At 46.8% G+C, this 17,110-nt stretch overlaps 1 protein-coding gene across 1 annotated transcript in view; it reads left to right on the top strand.

Moving 5' to 3' along the window:
• Window positions 1-17,110, top strand: part of ptpn20 (protein tyrosine phosphatase non-receptor type 20) — a 473,076-nt gene that overhangs the window by 119,023 nt on the left and 336,943 nt on the right. The window contains exons 7-8 of the mRNA XM_070865389.1: window positions 3,158-3,278; window positions 6,051-6,449. Of these exons, the coding sequence (XP_070721490.1) occupies window positions 3,158-3,278; window positions 6,051-6,449 (520 nt within the window). The remainder of the gene's footprint in view (window positions 1-3,157; window positions 3,279-6,050; window positions 6,450-17,110) is intronic.

The raw sequence follows: 17,110 nt of genomic DNA on the forward strand, positions 1-17,110 counted from the left end.
CAATCCTGTCCTCGCTGATGTTCAAACGGGCAGGATTTCCCGGCAGAACCACTAGGTATCTTGGACAATTCTATACCCTCCTTACCCCGGGGTGCTGCAGCTAATTGTAACCCGAATACTGCCACATCGAGAGCAGCCAATTCAGCACTGACCAGAGGTCACCGAAACATTGAAGTTTACAACAACAACAACTTGTATTTCTATAGCGCCTTTAACATAGGAAAACGTCCCAAGACGCTTCACAGGAGTGTTTTAAGCCAAAACAATAATATTTGACAATGAGCCACATAAGAATAAGATGACCAAAAGCTTCTTCGAAGAGGCAGGTTTTAAGGAGCGTCTTAAAGGAGGAAAGGGAGGTAGAGAGATTTTGGCAGGGAGTTCCAGAGCTTGGGCCTAGGCAACAGAAGTCATGGCCACCAATGGTTGAGCGATTATAATCAGGGGTGCTCAAGAGGGCAGAATTTGAGGAGTGCAGTGGTTGTGAGGCTGGAGGAGATTACAGAGATAGGGAAGGGTGATGAGAATTTTTAAATTGAGGCATTGCTTAATCGGAGCTTAACTTGCTTAACTTACAGCACAGAAGGAGGCCATTTGTCCTATCATGCTTGTGCTGGCCGATAAACAGCTATCCAGCCTAATCCCACTTTCCAGCTCTTGGTCCGTAGCCTTGTAGGTTACGGCATTTCAAGTGCCTATCCAAATACTTTTTCAATGCAATGAGTGCTTCTGCTGCTACCACCCTTTCAGGCAGCGAGTTCCAGATCCTCACCACCTTCTGGGTGAAAAAAGTTCGCAACTCCCCTCTAATCCTTCAACCAATTACTTTAAATCTATGCCCCCTGGTTATTGACACCTCTGCTTAGGAAAATAGGTCCTTTCTATCCACTCTATTTAGGCCCCTCATAATTTTATACACCTCAATTAAGTACCCCCTCAGCCTCCTCTGCTCCAAAGAAAACAACCCCAGCCTATCCAATCTTTCCTCACAGCTAAAATTCTCCAGTCCAGGCAACATCCCGGTACGTCTCCTCTATACCCTCTCTCGTGCAATCACATCTTTCCTGTAATGTGGTGATGAGATCAAACTGGCATGTACCAATGTGGCTCGGTTCAACACTGAGCAGTGCATTCAACCACCAGAGCTTCAATGATTTCCTTTGCTAACTATGCAACATAGTTGTGATCAATAGATTTCTGTCGGGTAAGGGGTATCAAGGGACATGAAGCTAAGGTGGCTAAGTGGAGTTGAGGTACAGATCAGCCGTGATCTAATTGAAAGGCAGAGCAGGCTCAAGGGGCTGTGTGGCCTGCTCCTGTTCTGACGTTCCTACAGTATACAGTAAACAATAAAAACAGAGAATGCTAGAAATCTCAGTCGGTCAGGCAGCATCTGTGGAGAGAAAAACAATGTTACCGTTTCGGGTCGACGACCCTTTGTCAGATCATATATAATGTATACAGTCATCACGCTGCAGCTTTTATTTAGAATGCTAAGAGACCAAGCAAAATACAATGGGACTATTTGAAAAAAAAAAATCAAGCAATTTATTTTGTTTGAAATCACCGTGTCTCCTTCAGCTACCTAGCGTTGTATTGATTTGACTTCTCTCCCCGTTCTCAATTATGTTCACTGTTGCAATTCCCTAATGCTTCAGCGACATGAACCATTTAAGGCAGCAGGCCCCCAGCTTCAACCTGCAATCTGCACTGAGTCAGCGGAGACGGCCGTAGGGATATTACAATTATCCTCAGTGCCCTTGGCTTCAGGAGAAGAAAATGGGGCCATGCTCCAACTCGCGTTCAGCTACCCCTGTGTGGACGTTGAGTGAGGGCAGTATCGGACCCGGACGTGTGGCCCCCCCCCGCTCCCTGTTGAATAGCCTGCCAACACTCAGGGGTCGAAATTCCGTTTCTACCGCCACACGTTACCGCGCGCGGGAGGCAGCTAACGGGCGGCAAAGGTCTACCGTCGATGGTAAACGGCCTCCACGCTTGCGCAGAAATTCAGTCGGCTCTTTGGCAAAGGCGCCGGCTAACGCCACCCGTGTGGTGACGTCATCCAGCGTGCAACGCCTCCTTGGCGCCTCTATCGCGATATTTAGTTTGAACGTCGGCCTTCCTGGCAGGCGTTCTTACAGCCTGAAAAAAGGGGATGTGCCAACAGCGGAACTCGGGCTTAATCGCCCAGAGAACGAGGTAAGATTATTTATTTAGTTATTGATTGATTTTTTTTTTCTTTCATTAGTTGTAACAGTGGGGAAGTTTGTGCGTGGGTTGGGGAAGTTTGAGGTTTATTTCCTCTCTTCCCTTTTCTTCCCGTTTCCCAGCGAGCACGGCGACAGCTTCCCCATGGGGAAATTCAGTCGGCCTCCTGAGCTCCTGTCCGAGGATGAGTGTGCGACGCCACCTTTTAGCGCTGCTCTCTCATCTTTGGGCTTAAAAACTGAATTTGGCAGCTGGAGCCCGTGCCTCAAGCTGGCGGTAAAATCACTCGGGCGCTGACACCGGCTCAAAAACGGCGGTACTGAATTTCGACCCCTCAGTGTAATGGCTGTTTGGATAAGACACTGAAGAGCATCTGGGGTGACAGGGGAATTGCACCTTAGTACGGAGTCAGGAAAGGCAGGGAGGAAAACTGGTTAAAAATAATCTTAATGTTCCTTGTGATGTAGGCACATTAGATTAATATCAGCAGCACATTAGTATAAGCAGAACGCAGTGATATTAATGTGAGATTGCTATCAGCAGAACACAAAACACTGTCTATTAAGGAACAGTTATTCCCTGTAGACTTGTTAATAACTGCAGAATCACTTATTATACATCGCACTACGATGCTGGGATTTGTGTATAATAATGGGTATCGTGTGAAACACAGTTGAGTGGTAGTTTGCTATCGACCTGTGACCTTTGAACTGTATAGAATAGCAACACACTGTGCAGTACAAGTTACATCCTGGATTTGATTGTAATAAATCTTCAAATGTTGTGGATTTTATTTTTTTTTACAGTTTAGTGACAATTCTTTCCACAAAAATAGAACCATAATTTCGTGCTGGGATCTAGTGATTGAGAGCTTGCTGCCTAGCAGGAAGGAATATGTGGCCTGACCATGAATACATATTTCAAGTTGTCTTTTCATCGCCTTTTGCAGGTACAGCGGAAAGACAGTGGAGCGAACCAGCCTGATCGGAGCTTGGTGATCAGAGAGAGGCTTCATCGCAAGACATTACCCGAAATGCCTTCTGTGACTCGCAGAATCAGCAACCACAAAGGCAAGTCTTTCAGAACGCGGGGTCTCGATAATGTGTCAACGGCGTTGCTCAGTGTGTCAGGTTTTGCCAAAGGCCTGCAGCCAGGGAGGGTGCCAGGCTGTTGCGAGCGTGAAGGGGACAGGAGATGCTGTAACCCAGCAGGCTGCTCCAGCAATCTGGAGATTTTAACAGGTTGATAGATCTTGTTAACCCACTCGGTGTGGCATCTTAAATGCAGGCTGGCGACGGGGAGATAATCCTGCCAATCATCTCGTTCGAAAGCGACAGATACACCTGCTGGAATGGCCATATGCCTCTCGGTGAGCCTCCTGTTTAAACACAATTTTAATCGTCAGTGGATGCCATTGAGAGATGAGTTGGAGATAGAACTCTCCCATCATCCTATCGTCATCCATCCAAGAAACTACTTGAGGGGACAGAATTTAAGTGGTTGTACTTTAAAATAAAGTCCACACCTGTATCCCTGGGGTTGATATTGCATTGTGCGGTATTAGTAATGAATGTTCTTATGAAGGTGCTTTGCCTGCTATTTGGCCAAAGGCCTGGTTAATTTAACTGGGTTAATGACATCATCAGAATAGCAGACAGAAGACTTCCTTATGTGCACATTAGTTTGTCTGCTACTGACATTGTAGAGTGTGGTTTCAGCCACCTGTAGGAGCTGGCTTCTGATCATGTGGTTATCCACATGTCTGCTACTCCCTTCAAGCAGCAGTTCCCCAGCCATGGTTTTAGACAGTGAGTCCTGGTGGACTATCTGGGCTTTATTGCGGAACCCGATCCTACCCTCACCTGCCCAGCACAAGTCGTCAGAAGTTTTTGTTGTTTCGTATGACGGGAAAAGCTTATAGTGGGATGGCCAGATTGGCTCTCCACTTGATGGCCTCCTGAGATGCCGAGTGGAGAAATGAGGTACCTCCAGCAACAGATCTCAGTGGGCAAGTTGACATGATGTGTTCCATGGTCTGGGACACGTGGCCGTACCTTGGGCCTTCCCTCACCTTCCACTTGTGGAGCAGGTGGCTGTACCGCCCATGCCCTCCCTGTGTGGTCATCAGGTGCGATCAGGCATTAAGGTCTGCCTTGGACAATTTCCCTCCCTATTCAAGGGGCCCTGAGACCAAATGTAGTGGGGTCGAAATGCAGTACCGCTGTTTTGAGGTGGTATACCGCCTGAAGGGTGATTTTACCGCCAGGCGGTAATCAGCGCCTCAAATTGCCAAATTCGGTCTTGCCGCCCAAAGATGAGGGAGCAGCGCTAAAAGAGGCGTTGCACACACATCCTCGGGTGCCAACGGAGAGGTAGCTCAGGAGGCCGACCGAATCTCCCGATGGTAACCTGCCGGCGTGCAAGTTGAAAAAATCTGGGAAAAAAAAGTTTTCGAAAATTTCTCTGCCCCAAACCCGCACTTCCCCAGTGGTGCCATTAATACATAAATACTAAAAAAAATTCAAGGTAACAACTTACTTTGAACTCTGGACGATACCGCACCGGGATCCCCGATGTACCGACTGCTTTTCCAGTCGGTACAAACGGCTGCCGGTAAGGTCACCGTACCAACCTAATATCGCAGCCGCGGCAGCAAGGGGGCGCTGCACGCTTGATTACGTCACCACGTGGGTACCTCTAGGCTCCGCCCCCACCGCCCGACTAAATTTCTCCAGAGGCCAGGAACCCGCTCCCCACTGACGGGAAGTCCTTTGCCACCCGTCAGCTGCCTCTCTCCGGCGTCAACGGGCGGCGTTATCAACCGAATTTCGACCCCAGTGCCATTCGGTGGTGGGATCAGATAACTCGATATAGATAGGGGACCGGGCTGGGGACTCTCCTGGTCACTCACTGGGTAAGATTACTGAGTCAAAGGGGGAAACTAAGTTAAAGACCTTTGCAATTGTGACACTGACTGCTTGGATCAAGTAGTTGCAGGTCAGGTTTTTTTGCCCCAACAATCTGCCTTAACCCTCAGCCTCGGTGTGACGCTTCCATTTTGCACAACTGACATCCCTGTGGTCCATCACAGTGAGAACGCCAATTCGGAATAAGAACCTTGCTGTTCCACTCCGGGAGACCATCTCAGAAAATTGCCATTCCCGGCCTGTCAGTTTGCATCCCCAAAGATTAATAGGTAGAAAATCCCAGGCTGGGACTGTGCAATTTTCTGGCCACGCAACAGGAGTGGGGCAGTGGAGATTTTTCCAATCCTCCGTGCCAATTTGTGTTGTGACCCCGCAATCACTGCAGGCTGGACCGAGCCGGTTAAATTCATTTCCAGTTCATTTCTTCCTTTAAGTTGGGGGCTAATGCACTTCCACCATTTATACATTGACTGACTGTGTGGTGAAGTGAGCTTCTGTACGGACAGAAGTAAAATGTTTTTTTATCATCGTGACATTGGTAAATGCAGTGCAAACACCACTGGACTCGCAATAATTACTGCATTGAGTGTCTTGTATGTTAATCTATAATCAATAATCTGAAGATCACTGCAAGGAGGTTAACTTTGCACTATTCTATTGCTGTGCGATCCAGATTTATTTCATCAACATATTGGCTAATTTTTTTGATGTGATTCCTTTTTCAATGCTTGAAATTCATCTTATTGCAAATTTTTTTAAAATCAGTGTGTTAATCATTGGGATTATAATAGCAAAAGAGCTCGACTCCTATGGTAATTGCACTAGCACGCTGCTAATTCACTGACGCAGTGAAGTGATGCTCTTTTTTGCCAACAGCTTTGAGTTGACGTCGACATTTTGTACTGATTTTTTCAGGAGGGAACAGGGTTCCACAGACTACAGAAGCAGACATTGACTTATGGCTTTCCAACAGGTCCCTTAGTTACCAGGCTTCCTCCCATGCAGGGCCCGTCACAACGAGCTCCAGCAGAGACTATGTCCCAAGGAACAGCAGCGCTACGCCTCTCGCTGTGGTTCCAGATGCGAACGGAAACTACAGCGTTTCCAAGCCTCTCATGGGAATCTCTTCCTATAGCCAGCACCTGTCAAGATCTAGGGAGTTCCTCAATGGCAGATCGCAGCCCGCAGCTCTGGGGAACAAGGAGGCCCACAGCTCTTCAGAAACTGGCATCACCTCGGCACTGGATGCCTATGGAAGAGTCAAGGAGGGGCAAGGCAGGTTGCAGAGATTGGAAAGTGCGATGCCATCGGAGGGTAAGTGGAACTGAAGGCAGAATTCTCACACTGAAAATAATCTACCTCAAGCTCACCACTTGTCCAGTGACACCAGGCTAAGCTGACTCCCCTGGGGATTGACTTCAGTTCGGCCCTCTAAATCAGGCTCCAGTTTTCTCTGCTTGCACTCTTCTACCTCGGGATTAACAGATTTTCAAATATTGTAAAAACTATGGTGCTCGATTTGTTTCTTTCCCATAATCTATCCAAGCCTCTTGTGACTTGAGGGCAGGTACTGTTACTTAATTCTTCCTTTCGCGGGTATAATTTCTGTGACGTTCCTCGCCCGGAATGACCGACTGCCCTTTAGCCATTGTTGGTCATGATTGTAGACAGGCCCCGATTTTGACTCCAGGTGGCTTTCTCCTGCTCAGGCCTGAGTTAAAATTGCAGTCGGGTCTCAATGATGTCATTGGGCCGCGACATGCATATGTAAAGAAGGACCCTGTTGACTCCGGGCGTGTCTCCTTTCTGACTGCTCAGGAGAACAGGTTAAAATTTGCAGATGTTGCGATCTTGGCGGCTTTCGGACAGGTAAGAGCCAGGGGCGATTTTAACTGCCCACCTGCCAGGTTTCTGCTGAGCGAGTGGGGTTAAAACAATTGGCTCTCTTGCTGTTTGTTGCTGGTCAAATCACGAAGGAAGTAAAAGCTCTTTCAGGATCAACATGCTGATATAAATGTGGCCAGGTATGTCGTCAATGAGCTGATTGACCTCAGTTAGAGCTGTGGTTGGGTGCCAAAACTGACATCAACAATCTTGGGTGAGAGAGGAAAAAAAAAATCAGCCAGGCTTTAAATCACCAGCCGGTGACCCATGTTGGGCAAGAATGGGATCGGGCTCAGATGTGATGATTCCCATGAAAAGTATTTTGTTGTCACACACTCTCTGGGCTCACACATGAGGAATGATCATTTGGACAAGGTGGTCAACCCTAATGGAACTGAATCCAGGATAAATCAGCACCAATAGCAACGAGAGAGACAGGCGGGGAGGAATCTATTGATATGGTCAGCTGTAAATTGGCAATGAGTAAACAATATGCATTTGTGATGGAGCAGTGCTTCGGGAGAGAGGTTTGAAGTATTTGGTTTTTGATGGCAAAAGTAATATTCGAGCAAGATGTAGTGTGGCTCTTAACTTGGCAATAGAAGCCATGTTTAAAAAATACAGTTTTCATCAATTACATAGCATCTGTTAGTTAAGCCATTATATAGAAAACATTCCAAGTAGCATCCATTGGGCCTGAACAGCCGTAGACCTTTGATCCAGTGTTTCTAAATATGGGCACAACTTAGGTGCCTGTTGTAATGTATTTGCTTCGTGGGTTCTTTGCTTAAGAATTCATCGCAACACATTAAGAACTAGTTGGTTTATTAACCAAGGTTTAACAATCACACGACACATTACCAGTTCATCCACTGGGCTCACAACTGCATACCTCATCGTGGATCCCCTAAACCCAGCTGGCTGGGGTTTTATTGATTCTTGTGAACATCATGTGACTGGCTAAGCCACTGCCAATTCTCACCAGCTCTACAAACCTGTGAGCATACTCACAGGGGCATACATTACACTGCTTACCCTTTTTTTAGAAGCAGGGTATTCATACAATATTTCAAAAGATAACTTATCATGATTACAACTTTACAAATTCGACTGCTGAGCCTGAGTATCTTGTTGTAAGCTTTTAGCTTCCTCCTTCTCCTCCTCCTCCGACCTCCATTTTTTTGCAGTTGGCTGGCATTGTTATACAATCTTTCTTATATATCCTCTTACTATCTGCACTGAATATGTTTTGTACTTACTCCGAGGTAAAGATTACTGCAGGAGAAAATAATCAAAGAGAATCTTCTTCTAACTTACAAAGAGAAACTACATCTAATGAAGACAAAGGGAATTTACTGAGAGATATGCCAACCATCCTCTCATATAGCCTAAATTCAAAGAAAAAAATATTTTCCATGTAGAAATATATTTGCTTCTGGAGTTCTTTGTTTAAGAATTCATAGCAACACATTGCTATTAAGAATTAGTTGGTGTATTATCAAAGGTTTAACAATCACACTACACATTACCAGTTCATCCACTAGGCTCACAACTGCATACCTCATCATGCATGACCTAGACCCAACTGACTGGGGTTTTATTGAGTCTTGTGATCATCACATGACTGGCTAATCCACTCACAATTCACCAGCTCCACAAACCTATGAGCATACTCACAGGTGCATACATTACACTTGTCATAATGCAGGGAGGGTTGTAGTGAGAGAAATGGCGGATGTTCGTTGCACGTGGCAATCTAGTTTGAAAGGGCTTCTTTTCTAAGTGGGTTTGTTATGTATCTGGACTTGTATATACTCAGTACAGCCACCAGAGGGCCTATTCCCCAGAGTCCCAAGGGATCTCATAATCCCTTGGAAGCACAGGTATTTAAGGAGGCTTCACAGGTTGGAGAGGCACTCTGGAGACCTGCAATAAAAGACTAAGGCCACACATTACTTTGAGCTCACAGTGTTCAATCTGACTCTTTCTCCATACACCACAACTGGCGATGAGACACAAATAGCGAACCCAAAGATGCAGAGAACAGTGGGCATCCTGGAGAAATTCTCGCAGGGAGATGATTGGGAAACTTTTGTGGAGCGACTCGACCAATACTTTGTGGCCAACGAGCTAGGTGGGGAAGAGAGCGCTGCCAAACGTAGAGCGATCCTCCTCACCATCTGAGGGGCACCAAAGTATGACCTCATGAAGAATCTGCTCACTCCAGCGAAACCCACGGAGAAGTCGTACGACGATTTGTGCACACTGGTCTGAGAGCATTTGAACTCGAAGGAAAGCGTTCTGATGGCGAGGTACCAGTTCTACACCTATAAAAGATCTGAAGGCCAGGAAGTGGCGAGTTATGTCGCAGAGCAAAGACGCCTTGCAGGACATTGCGAATTTGAAGGACATTTGGAGCACATGCTCAGAGACTTTTTCGTACTTGGTGTTGACCACGAAACCATACTTCGCAAACTTTTGACTGTAGAGGCCCCAACCTTGAGTAAGGCCATAGCGATAGCCCAGGCGTTCATTGCCACCAGTGACAATACTAAGCAAATCTCTCAGCACACAAGTGCTGCTACAAGTACTGTGAACAAAGTGATGTTGTTTTCGAATCGTAATGGACAGGGTGGGTCACACATACCTGCAGCTACACGTCCGCAGATGTCTCAGAGTCCACCATCAAGGGTGATGAATGCAAGGCCATTAACACCTTGTTGGCGCGGTGGGGGTGATCATTGTTTCCATTCATGCTGATTCAAAGGATACATTTGCGAGGGCTGTGGAACAATGGGACACCTCCAACGAGTTTGCAGGCGAGCTGCTAGGCCTGCTAAACCTGCAAACCATCACGTTGCAGAGGAGGACAGATCCACGGAGGATCACGACAAAACAGAACCTCTGATAGATGAGGCAGAGGTACATGGGGTGCATACATGTTCTCCGATAATGTTGAAGGTTGAACTAAATGGACTCCCGGTGTCAATGGAGCTGGACATGGGCGCAAGCCAGTCCATCATGGGCAAAAATACTTTTGAAAGGTGGTGGTGCAACAAGGCCTCAAGGCCAGTCTTAACTCCAATTCGCATGAAACTAAGAACTTACACGAAAGAACTGATTCCTGTAATCGGCAGTGCTACCGTAAAGGTCTCCTACATTGGAGCGGTGCACAAGTTACCACTCTGGTTGGTACCGGGTGATGGTCCCACGCTGCTCGGCAGGAGCTGTCTGTGAAAGATACGCTGGAACTGGGACGACATCCGAGCGCTATCGCTCACTGACGATACTTAGTGTGCACAGGTCTTAAACCAGGCATCGGGAAATTCCAAGGAGCAAGAGTGCAGATCCACCTAATTCCGGAGGCGTGACCCATCCATCACAGGTGAGAACAGTACCGTACATGATGAGAGAAAGGGTAGAAATCGAGCTCGACCGCTACAAAGAGAGAGCATTATCTCACCGATCGAGTTCAGCAGGTGGGCCAGTCCTATTGTCCCAGTCCTCAAGGGAGTTGGCGCCGTCAGAATCTGTGGCGATTACAAAGTAACTATCAATCATTCCTCCCTGCAGGACCAATACCCACTTCCAAAAGCCCACGACCTCTTTGCAACGCTGATGGGAGGAAAGACGTTCACGAAGCTGGATCTGACTTCAGCCTACATGAGGCAGGAACTGGAGGAATCATCAAAGGCCCTCACCTGCATCAACACGCACAAAGATCTTTTTGTTTATAACAGATGCCCGTTTGGAATCCGATCAGTGGCGGCGATATTCCAGAGAAACATGGAAAGTTTACTGAAGTTGATCCCGCACACCATGGTCTTCCAGGACGACATCTTGGTCACAGGTCGGAACACAGTCAAGCATCTGCAGAACCTGGAGGAGGTTCTTAGTCGACTCAACCGCATGGGGCTCAGGTTAAAATGCTCGAAGTGCGTTTTCCTGGCACCTGAAGTGGAGTTCTTGGGAAGGAGGATTGCGGCGGACGGCATCAGGCCCACCAATGCGAAGAAAGAGGTAATCGAGGCCACAGAACGTGACGGAGCTGCGGTCGTTCCTGGGACTCTTGAACTACTTTGGTAACTTCTTACCGGGTCTCAGCACCCTGCTGGAACCACTACATTTCTTACTATGGAAAGGGGACGAATGGGAAAGCCAAGAAAATGCCTTTGTAAAAGCGAGAAAATTGGTCTTCTCAAACAAATTGCTTGAGTTGTATGATCCATGTAAGCGTTTGGTACTAGCATGTGATGCGTCATCATATGGCGTCGGGTGTGTATTGCAACAAGCCAATGATTTCGGGAAACTGCAACCGGCTGCTTATGCATCCAGGAGTCTGTCTAAGGCTGAGAGAGCCTACAGCATGATTGAAAAAGAAGCGTTAGCGTGTGTCTATGGGGTAAAGAAAATACATGTTTGGGCTAAAATTCGAATTGGAAACTGACCATAAGCCACTTATATCCCTGTTTTCCGAAAGCAAAGGGATGAATACCAACGCATCGGCCTGCATTCAGAGATGAGCGCTCACGTTGTCCGCATACAACTACACCATCTGCCACAGGCCAGGCACAGAAAACTGCGCTGATGCTCTCAGTAGGCTGCATTGCCCACCACAGGGGTGGAAATGGCATAGCCCGCAGATCTAGTCATGGTTATGGAAGCATTTGAGAGTGAGCAATCACCCGTCACTGCCCGATAGATCAAAACCTGGACAAGCCAGGTCCCCTTATTATCTCTAGTCAAAAGCTGTGTGCTTCACGGGAGCTGGTCCAATGTCCCAGTGGAAATGCAGGAAGAGATAAAGCCGTTCCAACGGCGCAATGATGAAATGTCTAAAGAGGCAGAATGCCTTCTGTGGGGCAATCGAGTAATGGTCCTCAAGAAGGGCAGAGACACCTTCATCAATGACCTCCACAGTATCCACCAAGGCATCGTAATGATGAAAGCGATAGCCAGATCCCACGTGTGGTGGCCCAGTATCGATGCGGACTTAGAGTCCTGCGCTCACAGATGTAATACATGCTCGCAGTTAAGCAATGTACCCAGGAAGGCGCCGCTAAGTTTATGGTCTTGGCCCTCCAAACCGTGGTCTAGGGTATACGTCGACTATGCAGGCCTGTTCTTGGGTAAAATGTTCCTTGTGGTTGTAGACACGTACATCAAATGGATTGAATGTGAGATAATGTCGGCCAGCACGTCAGCTGCCACCACTGAAAGCCTGCGGGCCATGTTTGCCACACATGGCTTACCCGATGTCCTGATGAGCGACAACGGGCCATGTTTTACCAATGCTTAGTTCAAAGAATTTATGACCCGTAACGGGATCAAACATGTCACATCTGCTCCATTTAAACCAGCGTCCAATGATCAGGCAGAGAGAGCAGTGCAAACCATCAAGCAAGGATTGAAGCGGGTAACTGAAGGCTCACTGCAGACTCGTCTATCCCGAGTCCTGCTTAGCTACCACATGAGACCACACTCACTCACTGGGATCCCACCTGCTGAACTGCTCATGAAATGAGCACTTAAGACAAGGCTCTCGTTCGTTCACCCTGATCTACATGAACAGGTAGAGAGCAGGTGGCTTCAACAAAGTGCATACCATGATAGTGTAAATGTGTCATGTGAGATTGAAGTCAATGATCCTGTATTTGTATTAAATTATGGACAAGGTTCCAAGTGGCTTCCGGGTACTGTCATGGCCAAAGAGGGGAGCAGGGTGTTTCGGGTCAAACTTTCAAATGGATTCATTCACCGGAAACACTTAGACCAAATCAAACTCAGATTCACGGACTATCCTGAGCAACCCACCTTGGACCCTACCTTTTTTGATCCCCCAACATACACACCAGTGGCAACCGACACCACGGTTGACCATGAAGCAGAACCCATCATCCATAGCAGCCCTGCAGGGCCCAACACACCAGGCAGCCCAGCAAGGCCAGCTGCACATCAGCCCAGCGAGGGCCCAATAAATGACTCAACAACACCAGCCTTCACACCGAGACAATCAACCAGGGCAAGAAGGGCCCCAGGTCGACTCAGATTGTAAATAGTTACACTACACTATTGACTTTAGGTGAGAATGTTGTTATGTATCTGGACTTGTATATACTCTGTACAGCCACCAGAGGGCTCATTCCCCAGAGTCCCAAGGGATCCCATGATCCCTTGGGAGCACAGATATTTAAGAGTGCTTCACAGGTTGGAGAGACACTCAGGAGACCTGCAATAAAAGACTAAGGTCACACGTTACTTTGAGCTCACAGTGTTCAGTCTGACTCTTTCTCCATACACGACAGGGTTGATCTGCTGTCAGGGATGTGTTTTGGAGTCCAGGCCAAGAGCCAGGTCTGGATCACCAGGTGGGGTGCACTTGCATGGATCATGAGGTGGGTACTCCCCCCTTCACCCGATGTACTGTTCCCCAGCGGATTCCAAGCCAAGGCTGGGGATACTTCTGGCTTGTAAGTTCCCTCCCTCTCACGGCATCCCCCCCTGATGCAGAGGACCTTGTTTGAAGAGGATGAATCTTCTCCAAGGAAGACCCCAGGGATACAAGCAGCAGCAGCCCAAACTTAGCGTTTCTAGGTACCAGCCTATTAACCACGGGCCTTCCATCACACTCCTATGTGACTTTACACTGGGACTGTGCTAGAATCCCGACGGAAATTAGGGGCAGGACACGATTCAAGTCTTGAACCCGGTTTACTTTGAGGGGTGGAAGATCTAGGAGGATGGTGGTGAAACTGGTCCACGCAAATAGCGCAAAATGGGTGATGGTACATTGGCAGCCTGTTTTATATCGTGTCCGATCTTTGCAAAGAAAATCAGATGCAAAAGAAGATAGTATAAAGCAGGCTGGCATTTCGCTATCATTTCATTTCGCGCTACTGACATAGGCAAATTTCAGTCCTAGTTATGCAGATTGAAATGTTAAACTGCATTGAAGTTATGGCTTGAGAAATTCTAATGAGCTGATTTGTTTATTGTGATTATATAATCATACTGAATAAAGAGCAAGTTGGAACTAATGTGGACATTAGTTCCAACTTTACCTGAATGGTAAAACATTAGTTAAAACTAGTACATTTTTGGCCCTTTTGTTCCACCCCTCAAAGTAAACCAGGCTGTTGAGCGAAGTAAAAGAGGAAATAGCAGAGGTGTTGACCAATATTTTCCAGTCCTGTTTGGATCTGGGCATGGTGCCGGAGGATTGGAGGACTGCTAATGTAGTACCCTTGATTAAGAAGGGAGAAAGGGACAGGCCGAGTAATTACAGGCCTGTCAGCCTAACCTCAGTGGTGGAAAAATTATTGGAAAAAGTCCTGAAAGACAGGATAAATCTGCATTTGGAAAGGCAAGGATTAATTAGGGACAGTCAGCACGGATTTGTTACTAACCTGTGACTAACCTGATTGAAATTTTTGAGGAGGTAACCAAGAGGGTCAATGAGGGTAGTGCGTACGATGTACTTTATATAGACTTTAGCAAAGCTTTAGATAAGGTCCCACATGGTAGACTGGTCATGAAGGTTAAAGCCCATGGGATCCAGGGCAAAGTTTCAATTGGGATCCAAAATTGGCTTGGAGGTAGGAAGCAAAGAGATTGATGGATGTTTTTGTGACTGGAAGGATGTTTCCAGTGGGGTTCCGCAGCACTCAGTACTGGGACCCTTGCTTTTTGTGTTGTATAGCAACGATTTAGATTTGAATATAGGGAGTATGATTAAGAAGTTTGCAGAAGACACTAACATTGGCTGTGTGGTTGATAATGAAGAGGAAAGTCATGGACTGCAGGAGGATATCAATCTACTGGTCAGGTAGGCAGAGCGGTGGCAAATGGAATTTAATTCAGAGAAGTGTGAGGTGATGCACTTTGGGAGGGCTAATAAGGAAAGGGTATACACATTAAGTAGTAGGCCACTTAATAGTGTAGATGATCAAAGAGACCTTGGAGTGCTTGTCCACTGATCCCTGAAAGTAGCAGGCCAGGTGGATAAGGTGGTTAAGAAGGCATACAGAATGCTTGCCTTTATTGGCTGAGGCATAGAATATAAGAGCAGGGAGGTTATGCTTAAATTGTATAATACTTTGGTTAGCCCACAGCTGGAGTATTGCGTGCAGTTCTGGTCACTGTATTATAGGAAGGACGTGATTGCACTAGAGAGAGTGCAGAGGAGATTTACTAGGATGCTGCCTGAAATGGAGAATCTTAGTTATGAGGACAGATTGGATAGGCTGGGTTTGTTCTCATTGGAACAGAGGAAGTTAAGAGGAGACCTCATTGAGGTGTACAAAATATTGAGGGGCCTGGACATAGTGGATAGTAAGGGTCTATTTCCATTGGTGGAGGGGTCTATTACGAGGGGGCATAGTTTAGAGGGGATTTGAGGGGGGACTTCTTTACGCAGAGGGTTGTGGGGTTCTGGAACTCGTTGCCTGGAAGAGTGGTGGATGCGGAAACCTTCACCACTTTTAAGAGATGGATGGGCACTTAAAGTGCAGTAACCTGCAGGGTTACAGACCTAGAGCTGGTAATTGGGATTAGACTGGATGACCTTTTGTTGGATGGAGCAGATATAATGGTAAGTACTGCAGGGAATAGAATACGGCCAGGGTGATCTCCTGGACTAGTTTCGATCGCCTGGAGAGGAATTTTCCCAGATTTTTTCTCCCTAAATTGGCCTGGGTTTTTAATCTGGTTTTTGCCTCTCCCAGGAGATCACATGGCTCCGGTTGGGGTGAAGTGTAGAATGTTTCAGTATAAGGGGTGTCGCAGTTGTGTGGGGCGGACTGGTTGACCTGGGTTCTCTTTGCCTTTCCGTCATTGTTCATAGGTTTATTTGTAACCCTTAGGGCCAAGGGCCATGTGGCTCTTTGTCGGCCGGCGCAGACACGATGGGCCAGAATGGCCTCCTTCTGCGCTGTAAATTTCTATGTTTCTATGTTTCAGCACACTGCTGTGTTGAAAAACAACAATAACTTGCATTTCTATAGCGCCTTTAATGTAGTAAATCATCCCAAGGCGTTTCACAGAAGAGTTATCGAACAAAACTTAACACTGAGCCACATAAGGAGGCATTAGGACAGGTAACCAAAAGCTTGGCCAAAATGGTAGGTTTTAAGGAGCATCTTAAAAGAGGAGAGGGGTAGAGAGGCAGAGAGGTTTAGGGAGGGAATTCCAGAGCTTAGGGCCCAGGCAGCTTAAGGGACAGCTGCTGATGATGGAACCTTGGAAATCGGGGATATGCCAGAGGCCAGAATTGGAGGAGCGCAGAGATCGCGAAGGTTTGTAGGGCTGCAGGAGGTTACAGAGATAGGGAGGGGTGAGGCCGTGGAGGGATTTGAACCAAGAATGCTACCAACTAAGACAAACTGGAATGATTTCTTCCAATATGGAGTGTGTCACAACTGTCTGTATTAAATTTAACTTTGATGGCTCTGCCCGTTTACAGTTTTCAATTTAACATCACTTGTCAGTTCCTGGCATCTTGTATCAGGTCCACAAATTTCAGAATGTACCTCTGGTTAATATCTCGATTGCTCACTGTGTCCTTATGAAACAAGAGGAGTAAGAAATGGATCATGCTCCATTAGCTTTCAATTTTCTTTTTTTTTTCCATCCCCTTGAGCTGTCTTTTGTCCATAACGAGAATTCATATTACAACATAATTCACTTTCTTCCATAGTGTACAATGCCCCTCAAACTGGCTGACTGAATTTAAGATACGCAATTTACAATGCAGAATTGATGCCAACAGTTTTAGACGCTTATACTCTCAGTATTTGTGGTTGCACGCTCATGCAACCCTATGTGGAAAATCTAAGGTGAGTTTAACCAATGACAGCACAATCTTGATATTGTTACGTGGATGGTGACTCGGGTTCAATGTTTCAAACATGGCTCATTCTTCACACGTCATTCACATTAAACTTCATCATCACACCATCAGGTAATTCACCCAAATTCCTTGGAGCTAATTTTAGAGTGTCAGCTTTGGCTCAGTGGGCAGCACTCTCACCTCTGAGTCAGAAGGTTGTGGGTTCAAGTCCCACTTCAGGAACTTGAGCACATTAATCTAGGCT

This window comes from Pristiophorus japonicus, chromosome 22, assembly GCF_044704955.1.
Source record: "Pristiophorus japonicus isolate sPriJap1 chromosome 22, sPriJap1.hap1, whole genome shotgun sequence".
Lineage (NCBI taxonomy): Eukaryota > Metazoa > Chordata > Chondrichthyes > Pristiophoridae > Pristiophorus > Pristiophorus japonicus.